Here is a 16,488-nt window from a genome sequence, read left to right as displayed (position 1 = left end):
TGTCTCTGAGAAGCCTGTGTGGACTGCACAGGCTAATCTCGGGTGACACTTTATACCCATGCAAATAGTGTGGACATACCTGTCTTATACAAATTTGTCTGCACTGTTTACAGCGTGTTTTAATTACTTCTGATAGACTGCATGGTGTTTCACAATTAATGTGGCATTTTAAACAGTTTTCAGTTTAACAAGGAACTTTGTTCATGAGTTTTTGTAGATTTTTTGCTAAAAAAGAACCATTCTTTTTGTAGGCATTTTTGGAAAACCTGTGTATTTCATTCATATGATAACTCCGAGTAAAATGGTTGTGCAGCCTTGATTTAATCCGTGGCTGAACAATATCTATGCATTATGAGGGACCAATAAGGCCTGACAAAAATCAACAGATTGTGTTGAGATTGATAAAGGGCATTAACCATTTATTAAAAATGCCATAAAATATCAATAGTGCCATTACAAACCAAAATGTGCACTTAACGGGCAATTGTATATGTATATAATATATATATACATTTGAATTATATACATATACAATTGCCCGTTAAGTGCACATTTTGGTTTGTAATATATAAATGCAACGTATAAACCAAAGTATGTTCATAAATTCATCTTCTTAATGTGCCAAAATAAACCACCGTTACCTGTTAAAATTAATATATATAACAGCAGTATGGTGGGTGTATGGGAATAGGAGGTTTTTATGTGTAAAATAGGCAAGGCAACTTTTCAATCAAATCATATTGATACAGTATGTACAAACATTCTGATTGGTTGAACATATCACCTGACTAGTTTTAATAACCTTATTGGCAAAAGCATCAAAATGTCAAGGTGACATACAACTTAAAACAAACATCAATGTAAATCTCACAATGGCATACACAAACTAAATGATGCCTTAACTTTGTTACATATTTGTTACTTCATGTTTTTACTCATGATTCTTTTTTGGATATAATTGAGCATTTGTTTAAAATAATGAAAGATCAGTGAACAAGTCCGCTTTTTAAACTGGGCAAACTTGGCTTAATTCATGTGCACTAAGTGTCATCCCAGATTAGGTTGTGCAGTCTGCAATGGATACTCAGGGTAAATATTTTCCTCCGGACTACACATGTTAAGCTGGGATTACACTTTACGCGCATGCATTAAACCCAGTTTACCCACAACGAGGCCTAATTGATAGTATTGTGTGTTTCAGGAAACTCAAGAAATGGTACTTGCCCCTTGGCTCAGCTGAACTACTTCTGTCGGTCGTGCAGTAATGGAGGTGAGGTGAATGAGTGTGTCCTTGACGACGAATGTCCCGCGGGCAAGTTGTGCTGTCATGATGGCTGCTCCAAGAAATGCGTTAACAATAGCCCAGATCCATGTGAGTTCTTGAGGTGTTTTAGTCTTGTCTTTCTTGTATAGCAATAGTTTGACTTATATTCGCTTACTTTGTCACCAGTTCAATTACTGGTTATACACGTTGAAATAGCGCATGTTGCTTCCATCCATATTGTAAGTATCATGGTTCAGACATGATAATAGAAGTGTTTGTTAAGTTGCTTCTTTGTAAATTTTTCTTAAAAAAATGTTCTTGGAATTCAGCATATAGTTTTATTCATTCGCATGAGTCTTTCTGCATTAAATTTCACAATTCGGAAGATTAAGACTTTACAATTGTACCTTATTTTTGGGAGTCCATGGTTTTTGTCCCCACTGGTTTCACCGGAGGGGACTTATGGTTTGCGCTCTGTGTGTCTGTCAGTCTGTCACACTTTTCTGGATCCTGCGATAACTTTAAAAGTTCTTAATATTTTTTCATTAAACTTGAAACATGGATAGATGGCAATATGGACATTATGCACGTCATTTCATTTTGTTCCTATGTCAAAAATTCTGGTTGCTATGGCAACAAATAGACTAGAAATACTGCTGAAAATGGTGTTTTTCTGGATCCTGCGATAACTTTAAAAGTTCTTTATATTTTTTCATGAAACTTGAAACATGGATAGATGGCAATATGGAGATTATGCACGTCATTTCATTTTGTTCCTACGTCTAAAAATATGGTTGGTATGGCAACAACAACACATTTTTTTTACAATGCTGGAATTTCTGACAGTGGTGGAGCTGGTAGGGGACATATATTGCTTGGCAATAGTCTTGTTGTTTATATGTTTAAACAAAATGCATGAAGTTTTTATTTATTTACTTCCAATCAATACTTATGGAATCTGATTTCCAAAATAACTTTTTCCAACTTATATAGTACTGACCTATGAATATTGTGTTTTTCAAGATGAAATCAGAGACAAGGAAGGGGACTGCCCGGTGTATTCTTTTGACTGGAGTAACGTTGGTGCATGCTGTAGTGACCTCAGTTGCTCTGGAAACAAGCGTTGTTGTCCCATGCCGAACCCCACATGTCTGGAACCTCTGAAAGGTAGGTTTACCTTGTGCAATTTACTCGGTTTCCAACATAGTTGGAAATGCTAGTTAATATGTTGGAGTATGGTGTGCAGGCGTGCTGACGAGCTGCGTAAAACATTTGGCTACCAGCTGATAACTTTAGTTTACATTGACTGATATTCATGACACTTTCAATAAAAAAAGCCTTGCATGAAGACCTAGGTTGAATTTGTATTTTAGGCATGTTGGGTCGAAATTAAGGCAACAGTCACTAAAAAGTAAAAGAAGTTTCCAACCAATCAATTTAGTTTGGATATAGATTCTGCACTGAACATTGTTGTGTAGGTATTTACTAGAAGACAAAGCTCGGGATTGCATTTGGGGCCAGGTGGGTGAAGGTCAATGTAACTATTTCTAAACATAGAAAAATAAGAAATATGTGGTGTCTAGTCAATAACTTTTGTTTGCTAGACCAAACTTGATGAAATTGTGGATATAGCAAGCTTTCATTGAGATCAAGCTTGGGCTTGTATTTAGGGCATATCAGGTAAAGGTCACTGTTACTAAACATAGAAAAATGGCCTTCTCTTAATAATTTGAGTATGCATTGAAATATTTTTTCTGACACCTGCTTGCAGGTAAATCACATACAGACTTAGCTTTTAATGTCATAAATACTGACCTGCTATCTCATGCTTCTCCTTTCCAAGGGGAATTAACTCATCCGGAATGTTAACTGGGAATCCGCCACCTCAATACCGTAATACAGGCCAGGTTAAACATAGTGCAATGCAACCTAGCCAAAAATCGGTAACCAACCCTCAATATTTTTTCCGGATCGACCAGGTGTATACGTGTCTTTTACGGCTCTGAATTGAAAATTGTGTTTCGATTTATTTCACTTGGTTGATTGGGGTTTTGAAAAGATCAATTGTGTTATTTATCTTTTTATTTCTCATTCGGATTAATTTATGTGGATTTAATGGATTTTGTTTCATTTGTAAAGGTAAGTCATGTTTGTTTTTCACAAACAATGGTTTATTTCTACCATGCTGGGTGTTTTCAGGCGCGAACGTGCAAAACGTGCTCTTCTAATACATTGCTAGAACATGCAAAGTATGTTCATCTATTGTGTTACGAAACTTACGAGATCGTGGAAAGCGTTTTCTCCTATTGACAGATTGTTTATCATTTGCCATTGTGTGCAATAATTATTTTAACGTTCCGTATGACAATCTAATTGATCGTCATTTTATTTTTCATCTGTTTTGAATTAAACTTTTGTTTAATTTATGATCTACGGCAGTATTTTTATAATTTTCATTATGGTCAAATAATGATTTTATGTGCTGTATGATAATCTGGTCTGTGACCAGTTTATGGTTGAATATATTTTGCTCTTGTTTTTCATATATTCAGGTATTTTCAGGTTCGGTCACCAGTTACCAATCATCGGTATTCCACTGTGTTTTCATCGGTCAATTTTATATTATCACGGGTATCGTCTACATTACCTAGTTGTATACCCCTGGCTATGATTGTATTGAATACTATATTTTATGGATTCAACAATCTACATGACATTTTGTGTTTTTCAATACTGATGTTCTACTGGCGAAAGTTGGTTACCAAATCATCTCCGCTGACTTGGTCTATGGTTGATTTTCCTGACCAGCTATCCATTCTGGTGCTGGTTATGAACTACTAATACTAGAAGATTATGAAATACCTATATCTGTTATTTCTACTTCTATCTCAACCGGCTACATGCAGACTACTGGTCTGAAGCGGTCTCAGAGTCAAGCATTGAGGTCGAACATTACTATTTGACCTCTATTAATCTACCAATTTTCAAGTGTGTTGGGAGTGGGAAGTTCGGCTTGCCGTGATTTCTTTCCCCACCCATCCTTGACTAATGGTTCCGGCCACCGGTCGGTATTTACCGGTCCAGTCTTCATTCTTTCTGCTGAGACGTCTTTTCTTACGTCCGTTTCAGCTTTATTTTTAAGTTAATTGTATTAATCTCGGGCGTATTCAATGACACAGATTCCATCTTTTTTTCTTTATTTACCACTATTCAGTGGTGTTGAGACTTGAAGATTATCTTGGCAAGAATATAGTTTATTCTACCACAACCTTCCTTACATCTTATGCAGATGTGAGCAGAGAAGGTTAGGGAATATCACATAGAACAACGTATCTTGATTTTCTCAATTTTGTGGTATCCTAATGAATATCACCTGCACATCTACATCTTGAAAATCGAAAATTCTGTTTAGCTGTTTTTCATTTACAACACATTTTCACGATTCCTTTGTGATGGTTTCAACTATCACACATTGATCGTGGTTTACTTACATACACGGAGGTTATCATATTATCACTCCTTGTATCTGGAAATCAGTAACTTATTCGTTCTTTGCAAGAACAACAAATTTTCTCTATCGTCTAACTCATACCAGGTCGTCTCAACGCCCTGTTGGACGTTTTGTCTTGCAGTTCTTTCTGTCGAATTAATTTTCCATTGGGTTCAAATAAATGTAATTGCGCATGCGCGGCAGTGATTTTGCAATGGCGTACACAAATTGATGCATAGTATATCGAAGAACGTTGTTTATCATCTAACGCTAGTAATGAGCGTTATGCGATCGTAGATCGCAGTATATACCGGTATGCTGAACAACGTCAATAATGCTGTTCACAGAAATCGATCCAGCAGGATGTGCGATTGTTATGCATTCGTCCACTTGACATACATGTAAACTGGAATATCTTGCCTTCTTGCTGAGTTTTTGGAATAACTGAGTTTTTGCCAGAATTTCATGCAATATTCTTAATGAACCATGGGATTATGGTTATATGACCTTTAAAGTCTCCTGTACAATTATTTTCAGGAAACTTCTTCACAGGTCAAATATCATATCTCAGAGAGACATATTTTTACTGATCCAAACATGTGCCACTACATGTCAGGCCATTATTTAGTTATCTCTACAGAAGAACGTTTTTATGTTAGAGTTTCAATCCTTGTTACTTGTGCAAGGACAATTCCATCAGAACTGTATTAAGGTTCTATGGAAATTCATTTTTGACTGGGTATTCGAGAGCATAGTTATTACCTTAATCACTCTGCTAGATACATAGAGGGTTTTCTCATCTTTTTCGTGATGATAAGAAATTTGTTCTTTTCTTCATCAAAGGATAGAGATTATGCTTTTTAGATGGTCGCTTTAGCGACCATCTAATGTGCATGATGTAAAATTCAGGTCGATACGGCCTGGGTATGATTAGCCCAATTCCCGCTTACACTACGCGCGAAGAAAGAGTTGTATAATTTATGCAAGAGGTTTGAGTTCTCCAATGATGTTTATTCACAAATGGAAACATTATATTAATATCGTGTTAAATGCAATAGTTTCGAATGGTGTTTTATAGAAAAGAATTTAAAAAAACAATGATCGTATTGCACGTGTCGCGGAGGAGATTGTTTATGAATGATTAAAATAGTCCACTTTCTGCTGCGTCTGCGTGACGTAGTATTTTCGCTCATCTCATTCATAAATCTGAGGCTGGCGATAAACAAAGAGGAGTCTGGGTGAGTCCGCACTAGTATAAGGTTACGCTTGTTTATATTCACAGGTCTCAATTATTAACACGTTGACCACGAGTTCAACAATTATTACCGGGATACGATAGACAACATAAAAATGATTCATTATCGCTGAAACTGTTAAAAATCATTTAAATATAACAAGAATATTCTCTAAAAAATGTAGTCTCGCTGTTTTGAAATAAGGTTTGGAATTTTGGTTTCTAAATAACTTAATTAAAAACAAAAGTTTAATTATAGTGTTTTTTACTTTTAGTCGCATATTTACCGCATTATAATGTGTGTTATAATAGGCAAACCATACATTAGTAAAATTCAATCTGCCTTCGCACATAGAAGGAATGGGTCAATTAGGTGCTGCGTTTCCTTTGCTTACTTCAGTTAGAGGTCAATTCTTTACGTAAAAGCAATCACAAGGCCCCGGCCTCAGAGGAATTGCGGAGCGTTCTTACATAATTAAAGTCGTAGTCGCATGGTATTTGCGTTTAGGGTCCTATTTGGTCACGTGGTTCTTTTTCGCGGGTGTTTTGGCATTCATGATATGAGGCTATTATTAGATGCGCCTGTCGATAAACAAAGGAAAGTTTACGGGCGATAACAACGCAATAGGTTACGCTCTCACATACAACTCAATGACGTAGTACAGGTCGTAAATTGAGAGATACGATAGACTAAAAAAAAACATAATCGCTAAACCCGAATATAACAAATAATTTATAATAATAATACGAATGACCTGTTTCATAACCTCGTTGAAGCTACTACATCGGGTATTTCTGGAAAGCGTTCTTGGTTCTCAACACATAGCGGCGATCTTTTGTATTTACGGGTGCTAGCAACGCAATAGTAGAAGCTTAGTAGAAGGTTTAGCTTGTTTATATTCACAGTTCTCAATACATTGACAGTTGGATATGAGTTCATCAATTACTCAGGCATACTATAGGCAACCTCGAAAATGCTTTATAATCGTTAAACCGAAAACAACTAAATATATTATATTAAATATATTTATAACAATACATGTCTTTTAAAAATGTAGTCGGCGTATACGCCGACTTTGAAATAAAGTTAGCAATTTACTTTTCTAAATAATTGAATACAATTAAACAAAAGTTAAACTATTGTGTTGTGTTTTTCACTTGTAAGCTGCATATTCACCGCATGAAATGTGTGTTAGCATTGTCAAACCACACATTAGTGTGAGTAAATAAAAAATATACTACGGGAGAGCACTTCATATGTGTCCTCATATGCCTTGTTATGAGTATCTTTCTTCATTATCGAAATATATCGTATGTTTATATTTGATTTAAACGCAGTTTTCTTTCGTCACATTTAAATCACACGTCAATAGCGCCGTCATGCGAAAATGGGTCTTATGCGTTTCGGCAAGCGTTTGTTAAACCCAACATGTGCTCTTGCGCAGTCAGGCCATAGGCGACGCTGTTCGCTTTAAAATCACTCAATATGTTATGTTTCTCCTTACCAGAAGGAGGGATAGCTGAGTGGGCTATTTATATGAAGGGCGCATATGGAATAAGACCCATTTTCGCATGACGAGGGTCATTACAAATCTCATTGCGAATTGAAAATCCCACATTTAAAAACAATGCTTTTTGATACAAAATTGAATTCAAAATGGCAAACTTGTTAATAATGGCAGCCTATCGACGCATTAAGGAATGATTTCCAGACGTGCTGACCAAGTACGGCAAACATTGTGGTATGATAATTAAACGATTTTCTCTTATCGTGACACTATACTATTTCGCTAATGATTGTTTTCTCATCTTGGAGGCGAAATTGAAATTCTGCGAGATGGATTGTAACGCTTAATTGTAACAGGGCCACAATTTGTGTCGTTTGAGCATACAGAGAGTAGTCCGGAATTTCTTACACTGAACAGTGCTACATCCTTTGAATTGAGCACATACGCAGTGATGTAGCAAAAATTCAGAGGTTGTATCTCGAATCAGCTTATTAAATATTCGAAAATCTTCATGCGTGTCTGTTGGCGTTATGTTAAAGTCACTAAGATGAAAACTGAAACAGCTTCGCCTAAAAGCGCATTTGTGCTCTATACCTATGTTTATGTTAGCGTTGTTGACACCGTGTGAACTGCTCGGGTAACAAGTAAAGCATAAACAGCAATGTTTATATACTTTTACTCCTCCATATACAAGATACGAAGATTATTGTATATTTTGAATTTGTATATGGTGTCAAAAATCAAAAGTTAAGTTCTCATTACCATTTTCATCATAATTTCTTTGCTTTCAGAACTTCCAAAAAAGCATGCTGTTTTTTTTTTGTCTTAGTTATTTCTATGAAATAATAAGGATGATAAAAAGTGCACACAAAACTCGAACCGTGCGCTATGACACACACTTTTTTAAGTTGAATGGCGTGTGTTCATTTCAAACTTGCGATTGATTTTGAAAAATGAATTGCGTGTTAAATTATGCAATAGCGAACATCTTCAGTGCCTTCAGCGCTTTGATTATACCTTGTTTTGTGTTAGTCATCACAACTCTGTGCTGTCTTACCTATTTTGGAACTGATCCAAGCTATGGAACTTCAACACTATGTTTTTCGTTCCCTTTACCTTCTTAAGCGGTTTTGACTTGTGTTATTGGGTTGCTTAATAAGCTTCCTATGAACCTTTTTCGTCAGGCTTATTAACAGTTCCAATATAATTTTAAGACGGGTTTCCTTCTTATTATGGCTTTTACCATACTGAGAAGTGAAATTCATGCTTTTTCTGTTGAATATGACCATTTCCAGTTGGATCTAATGTCGTCTTCACTTTGTTGTGTCAGCCAGGATTCCTTACTTAATATCAAGTCCTCTATATGGCTTCTAACCTTCAAGTTTCCAAGTTTTTCATAAACTGGTAGTCATGAAGATGAGGATAAACTTCTATGGGCGATTGGGGCTTTGAAGTTCTATCTCAGCAGTGTTGGTCAGAAGTCCTTTCGAGGTTCTCAAAAGACACTCTTAATTTCCCTAATAAAGGGGGAGATGTGTCTGCGGCATCTATTTCTCTGGGTTAGACCTCGATTAATGAAAGTTACTCTTATCTCTATCTAAGGAATGATTCCTTATTAGGATCTGATCGCATGAATTAAGAGCTCTGTCTATTTTGTAGGCATATATAAATCACACCCCACTTTTTGATGTGCTCTAAGCTGTTTTCTGGAGAAATCCGACCATCTTTGTCATCTTTTTATCTTCGTTTTCTGAAGTGCCAACAATACAATTTGTATATTTTTGGGCTTGTTATGGTTTTACTAACGGTTGTGTCTTCTTTACGACATAGACATATTACCTTGTCGGAGAAGTCAAAATTAATGCCTATTTAACGAAGATTACTTGATTACCCTTGTTTAGGGTTTTGCTATCATTAGCTGATAACCCTGTTTATGGGTTCTACTGTGTTGGGAAAATATATACGAATCTTCCCACCGCAGCTGCACAATCAGCATGAGATAGCAGGTCAGTATTTATGACATTAAAACAAATTTTTTAAATAAAGTTCATTTTAATTATTTAATACTTACCTGCTATCGGTAAGTCCCACCTCCCACCCCACTATTTGATTAATATTTTTGTATATATATTGAAAGAATATTGAGGGTTGGTTACCGATTTTTGGCTAGGTTGCATTGCACTATGTTTAACCTGGCCTGTATTACGGTATTGAGGTGGCGGATTCCCAGTTAACAATCCGGATGAGTTACTTCCCCTTGGAAAGGAGAAGCATGAGATAGCAGGTAAGTATTTAATAATTAAAATGAATTTTATTTTAAAAAATTGTTTTAGTTTCATATGGGGCTAATCAGATCAAGATTAGTTATTGCTACTAAAAAGAGAAAAAGAGAAAACAGGTTGTGAATAACTTTGGATGGATCTATTTATTAAGCTGTATTTTTGTGTGAAGGCTGCTCATATGCAGACCAAGAATGCGAGTTCATGTGAGAAAAGCTAGCGTATGGTCAAGGTCACTTTCTGAAATTAAAAATAAGGGTGTATATTCTATAGATTTTTTTAGATGCGGAAAGTGCGCTGAAATTTTGTGAAAAGGTAAATCTAGCTCACATGTAAGCCTAGCTTGGGATTCTATATGGGACCACGTGGGTCAAATTCAAGGTCTCTGTTTTTATAAATTAAACAACTTTTCCCCGCAAATATCCTGTTTTAATGATTTTTAACCAGGTTTTCCGAAGGAAAAAACTGGTTATTAGATTGGCGAATGCGGGCGGGCTGGCGGGCTGGCTGGCTGGCGGGCTGGTGGGCGGGCGGAACAAGCTTGTCCGGGCCATAACTATGTCGTTCATTGTCAGATTTTAAAATCATTTGGCACATTTGTTCGCCATCATTGGACGGTGTGTCGCGCAAAATAATTACGTCGATATCTCCAAGGTCAAGGTCACACTTTGAGTTCAAAGGTCAAAAATGGCCATAAATGAGCTTGTCCTGGCCATAACTATGTTATTCATTGTGAGATTTTAAAATCATTTGGCACATTTGTTCACCATCATGGGACGGTGTGTCGCACGAAAGAATCACGTCAATATCTCCAATGTCAAGGTCGCCACGACTAAAAATAGATTTTTTTAAAAACAAACTTACAAAGGGGGTTAATTTTGTTTGTTCATTTCAAAAGTTCAGTTTGAGTTTTCTCCCTTTATCAGATTTTTTTTTCACAATGAAAACCTGGTTTTGTGACAATTTTGTCCCTTGTAATTATTATGAAGTTGTGTGTGTCTGAAGCGTACATGCCTAGCAAGCTTGTGATTGCTTTAGGACTGGATCACGTCAAGGTCACTGTAACTTAAAATAGAACAACAGCTTTCTGATTAATAACAAGAGTTTGGATAAAGGTCTTGCCCTGAACTTGTGTGTGTTGGTGGCTTACATGCAAATTTAGCCTGAGATTAAGCATTTATTTAAATCAATAACTTTGACTTTAAAAACTTGGATTTGAAGCTATTACATGTTTCTTTATTCATTTTTTTCTTTGGTGTGTGTGTGAATGTGTTTGTGTTGCTTTTTGGTCTTGTTTTATTTTAAGTCTAGTATCAGTTTCACCAGAGTGTCTATTTGTACACAAATCTAGCTCCTGCTCAAACTGAAAACTTACTGAAGCTATGTTGATGTTACCTCTATGTGGATAATGGGCCATATGGCGAATATTCAAATTTTTTCAGTTGTTAGGTTTGACGAAAAATTAAGTTGATTTGGTAATAGAAATAATTGAAAACTGAAGTCTAAATCCTGCGCGTCCTCATAACTTCAGCAAGGTTGTTGAATGTGTGCAAATAGGGCTATATTGGGAATATGCTAATTGTTTCAGTTTATTTGTCACACCAAAAGTTGCTTTAGTTTTAGAAATTATGAAAAACTAAATTCTGGATCATACCATAACTACAATCTCAGTGTGTTGATAGAGGGCCAAAATGGGAATATTTTTGTTTTTTCAGTTTTTTTTGTCTTCCACAAATTTGTGTTGCTTTGGTTTCTAAATCTGGATTTTGCAATAACTAAAAAGTACTAAAGCTAGGTGGACTTGGTGTGTGGATAAACAATTTTATGCCAAGCTCTATGCTCTTCAAGAGGAAATAAAAAAAAAGGTTCCTAAGCAACTACTTTTTAAAGAGGAATATTTTGATTGGTTTGTCCATCGCGCCTTTTGTTCATCTGTCATCATCTGGTTGACCAAAATTATACATGTTGTGTAACATCTGCAGCATCGAAATGCTTCCTACAAAGCTCTTATACTTGCATAGATGTTGTCTTTGTACACTATCACTTACGCAGCAGCATAATGCTTCCTACAAACTCTCATACTTGCATGGATGTTGTCTTTGTACAATATCAACACTCCCATATCACCCTTATATCATTTGACCTTGCCATTTACCTACTTTTGGAATAATACTTTTTGAGAAGGTCTAAAGAATTGGTTAAACCAAATTGACTGTTGGTGTAACATCAACATTTCTTACTAAAGGGATTCAATACTCCCATTTAACATTCATGTTGGGAAATTTGTCATCTGCTAAAATGTCGTCTGCTGAATTTCTAAAATTAGCCATTTCTTCGATTTTTTTCAAAGAATACTATCAGAATAGCAAACAGTTTGGATCCTGATGAGACGCCACGCTCTGTGGCGTCTCATCTGGATCCAAACTGTTTGCAAAGGCCTTCAAAATGCGGTTCCAGCGCTTAAAGGGTTAACATTCATGTTGACCTTGACATTGACCATGTTTTCGACTTAGACTTCTTGAAAGCAGTGGTGTTTATTTAAGATTAATATGGAGATTCTGTTCTTACTCCGACAACATTTACCCAATAGGGAACAGCTGTTTTGTTTGTGACAAAGCTTTTTATTTAAGGTTAATTGAGTTTGAAAAATAACAGAGTGACATTGAAATGTAGATAAAAAGAACATGATGATTTTCATTGGAAAGAGGAAAAAGAAGAAAGGAGAAGAACAAGAATATGATGAAGAAGATGATGTGTGATAGTTGAATCAATAGACCAGAAATAATATTATTTGTACAAATGGTTTCAAAAGATATATTATTATTCCCCCGCAAATGAATGTATATTGGAGTCACTCTGTCTGTTGGTTGGTAAGATAGTTGATCTTTATAAAATATTACAAATGTTTGTGGAGCAAACGACTTACACATTTCTCGAAATATTAAATTTAAACTTATAGCATGTCATCATCATTTCCTCTGTAGCAGTTTAATCCAGCTGACAAAGTAGAGTTGGGGTATTACTTTTTGTAATGTTATTATCAGTTTAATCTAGCTGACAAAGTAGAGTGGGGGTATAACTTTTGTAGTGTTATTAGCAGTTTATTCTAGCTGATAAAGTAGAGTGGGGGTATAACTTCTGTAGTGTCATTAGCAGTTTATTCTAGCTAATAAAGTAGAGTGGGGGTATTAGGCAGGTTGTTACAGCAGCAGTATATATTCATTTGAGCTGGTCTCTATGACAAGGAGATTTTATGCATGTGCGTAAAGTATCCTCCCAGATTAGCCTTTGCAGTATGCACAGGCTAATCCAGGACAACTCTTTCCACTTATATTGTATTTTTCATTTAAAGGTGAAGACTGCACAGGCTTTTCTTGGATGACACTTAACGCACATGCTTTTAAGCCATTTTTTACAGAGCACCGCCCATATTGATATTTTTAGCACCGCCCATATTGATATTTTTTCTAGTGCCTTCCTGTAATGACACTGCCACACTGCTGGGAAAGTTGCAACCCTGTGGGCTTAGTCTGGCAATGCTTTCGGACGGTGTAACTTTGGAGTCGCTTTCATGTGGGTAAGTAGATTACTTCTTATATCTGTAAGAAGTTACAATACATGCTTGGAATTTAGCCTTTGGAGAGCAAATACGTCTCTATTGGTTTGTGTCTTAATTAATTTTGCCATATTCAACAGTATTTAAGTCATATAATGGCAAAAATAAAGTGAGCAGTTTCTTGCCAAGATGGGTCTTAAGTTGTATGAGGTCAGCGTAGTCCCAGACCAGGCTTGACAGTGGCTAAGTCCTGTAAGAAGCTACACTGAACACTTAATAATCACGCAAGGTTTTGCAATCTCCTAAGGGGCCGGGGTAGCTTTTTACTGCGCATGCTGGACTGAAGCTATCCTGGCACAAATGGCATAAGGCCAATTTTTAGCTCGACTATAATATATGAAATATATATAGTGGAGCTATCCTACTCATTCCGGCGTCGGCGTTGGCGTTGGCGTTTGCGTTGGCGTGCAAATGTTAAAGTTTGCGTACTACCCCAAATATTTTCAATGTCCCTTGACATATTGCTTTCATAGTTTGTATACTTGTGTACCAACATGACCCCAACCTATAAACAAGAGCAGACAACTGTATCAAGCATTTTGACAGAATTATTGCCCCTTTTATACTTAGAATATGCATATTATTGATAATTCTATGTTAAAGTTTGTGTACTACCCCAAATATTTCCTATGTCCTTTGACATATTGCTTTTATATTTTGCATACTTTATTACCAACATCACCCCAATCTATAACCAAGAGCAGACAACTATATCAATGATTTTTACAGAATTATGGTCCCTTTTATACTTAGATAATTGAACATTTTGCTTAAATTGCCATAACGTCTTTATTTATGATCAGATTTTTTTTAATACTTTGACACAACACTTACCTGAATGCCACAATGAATTTCACCCAAACAATACCCCACGCCCCACCCAAGATTCCCTGCCCCCCCACCTCCAACCCCCCACATTTAAAAAAAAAAAATTTTTAACTTTGAAAGATCATCTAACAAATGACCACACCCCACATATACCCCCATCTTAACCACCCCACCCCCTACCCCCCAACAATTTTTTTTTTCCTTTTTTAATTTTTGAAACATCATCTAATAAATGACTACACCCCACATTATACCCCCCCTCTCAACCCCCCCTACCCCCCAAATTGTTTTTTCCTTTTTTTATTTTTGAAAGATCGTCTAATAAATTATTGAATATGAACAATTTCCCCATGATGGCTTACGTTATACTGTCAAGCACTCGAATAGTCGAGCACACTGTCCTCTGATAGCTCTTGTTTATTTATGTTGGACATATTATGGTAATTACTAAGTTGGTTTACTAGAAGTAGGTATTTCCAGTAGCTGATCATGATAACTGCCCCATTCGAATAATAGGTTGAGCAACAATTACCATGTAAACACTTTACAAATTCAAGCTTTATGGTAGGGATAGGAATCTTCAATTTAATTGTTATGCCCCCGGTAGGGTAGCATATAGCATTTGAATTGTCCGTCCGGCTGTCTGTCAATCCGTCCGAAAACTTTTGGCCATAACTTTTGCAATATTGAAGATAGCAACTTGATATTCGGCATGCATGTGTATCTCATAGAGCTGCACATTTTGAGTGGTCAAAGGTCAAGGTCATCCTTCAAGGTAAAAAATACAATCCAAGGGAAGTAATAAGCTTTAAAAGGGAGATAATTGCTAAACCTGCCAAATGATATATTGAAATTTTATTTCAAAGCAGCGCAGTAGGGGGCATAGTGTTTCTGACAAACAAATCTCTTGTTTGATTTGTAGTCCTGCACTCTTTAATCTAGTTAGCTGGCTTGGATTATGTCAGTGATTTTTTTTGCTTTTATTTGTTACAGCCTGTGCCATTTGAATTGTGAAAATTAGCGTGATAAAGGATGAAATGTTTGGGAAAAATAGTGCGATAAACCATGAAGTTGGGAAAAAATAAGCATTATAATTATGATTATAAGTAACAGAATTAAAATTGTTTCTAAGTGCATGTTCTAGCCATTTTGGGAAAATTGGGATTGCTTTAATTGATAAAAGAGGCAAACTTGGGAATTATTTATCGACAAAAAGGACTAAATTAAAGTTATATAGTTTGACCATTTTTTATTTAAACGTTGATTTTTGCGATTGGGAAGCAGCCGAAAATCGGCAGGAATTTTTAGCAAAACAAATCACTGTATGGGCATCTTTAGAATGCGTTATTTGCAAATAAACAATGTTAAAATTTAAAATTGTGCAAACCAATACATTGTTTAGTTATGCTCTAATTATCTCTCGTGTCATTCATAAAATTTAGACCACTAATTTTATTATAGTATTTTTTGCAATGACATAATGGACAGAAATAATGCCCCAACTTTATGAGGGTATGGAGCATGTAGATTTGCCCTCGTTCATCTGTTTATCACACTTGCTTGTGTTCCATGTAAGTAAAAACGTGTCGGTACTAGAGCAATTAAACTGTTTTATACTTATCAACCCAGTATGCTAACTTGCACACCTTCATATTCATTTGGAATATTATCAATATAATTAGAGTGGTTGACCCTGTTTTATGTATTTGTTTGTTACATTTGTTCACATGTGTTGCACATAAGTTACAAAATATTGCTGCTAAAGGGATATTTCTTTACAAACATATGAGACAAAAGTGGAATTCACAACAAAATATACAAAATAGAACACTTTTTTTCTTGTTTTTCAGGACCTTGTTTGAGAAAGTGACCTGTCTAACAAATGAGCTCAATAAAGACAGGCCGCTGTTTGGTGAATGTTCGAGGAAGTCAGTAAAGAACACTTTCCTAAAGTTGGCCAGAGACTACAATATAAATTTCAACAGTCCTTCAGTTGTTGACTGCCAAAGTAATGTCATTCTTTAAAATTGTTGCTGTTTTGTTGAGGTTTTGTTATTAATTAAATGAGACTTCTTATAAGCAGTTGCCACTTGAAATGTTGTATTTATTATTTGTGTGTCCTCTCTTAATACTTGCACCATACTGTTGAGATATTAAACTTTGTTTTTATATACAAGCATAAGGAATTTACTCTTATGTAGTAGTAGTACATAACCAACATTCAGTTTTAGATTTGATACTTTTCTTTTACCTTGAGCTTCATATATTT

General features: G+C 35.8%; 1 protein-coding gene across 1 annotated transcript in view; it reads left to right on the top strand.

The window, feature by feature from the left end:
- LOC127840633 (uncharacterized) overlaps positions 1–16,488 on the top strand; it is a 317,893-nt gene that overhangs the window by 117,770 nt on the left and 183,635 nt on the right. Inside the window, exons 67-70 of the mRNA XM_052369044.1 lie at positions 1,202–1,372; positions 2,288–2,431; positions 13,247–13,352; positions 16,070–16,227. Coding sequence (XP_052225004.1) covers positions 1,202–1,372; positions 2,288–2,431; positions 13,247–13,352; positions 16,070–16,227 — 579 coding nt within the window. The remainder of the gene's footprint in view (positions 1–1,201; positions 1,373–2,287; positions 2,432–13,246; positions 13,353–16,069; positions 16,228–16,488) is intronic.

Source organism: Dreissena polymorpha, chromosome 8 (genome assembly GCF_020536995.1).
Source record: "Dreissena polymorpha isolate Duluth1 chromosome 8, UMN_Dpol_1.0, whole genome shotgun sequence".
NCBI classification, from domain to species: domain Eukaryota; kingdom Metazoa; phylum Mollusca; class Bivalvia; order Myida; family Dreissenidae; genus Dreissena; species Dreissena polymorpha.
Note: the sequence above shows the minus strand (reverse complement) of the source record. Positions and strands in the feature narration are given on the sequence as shown.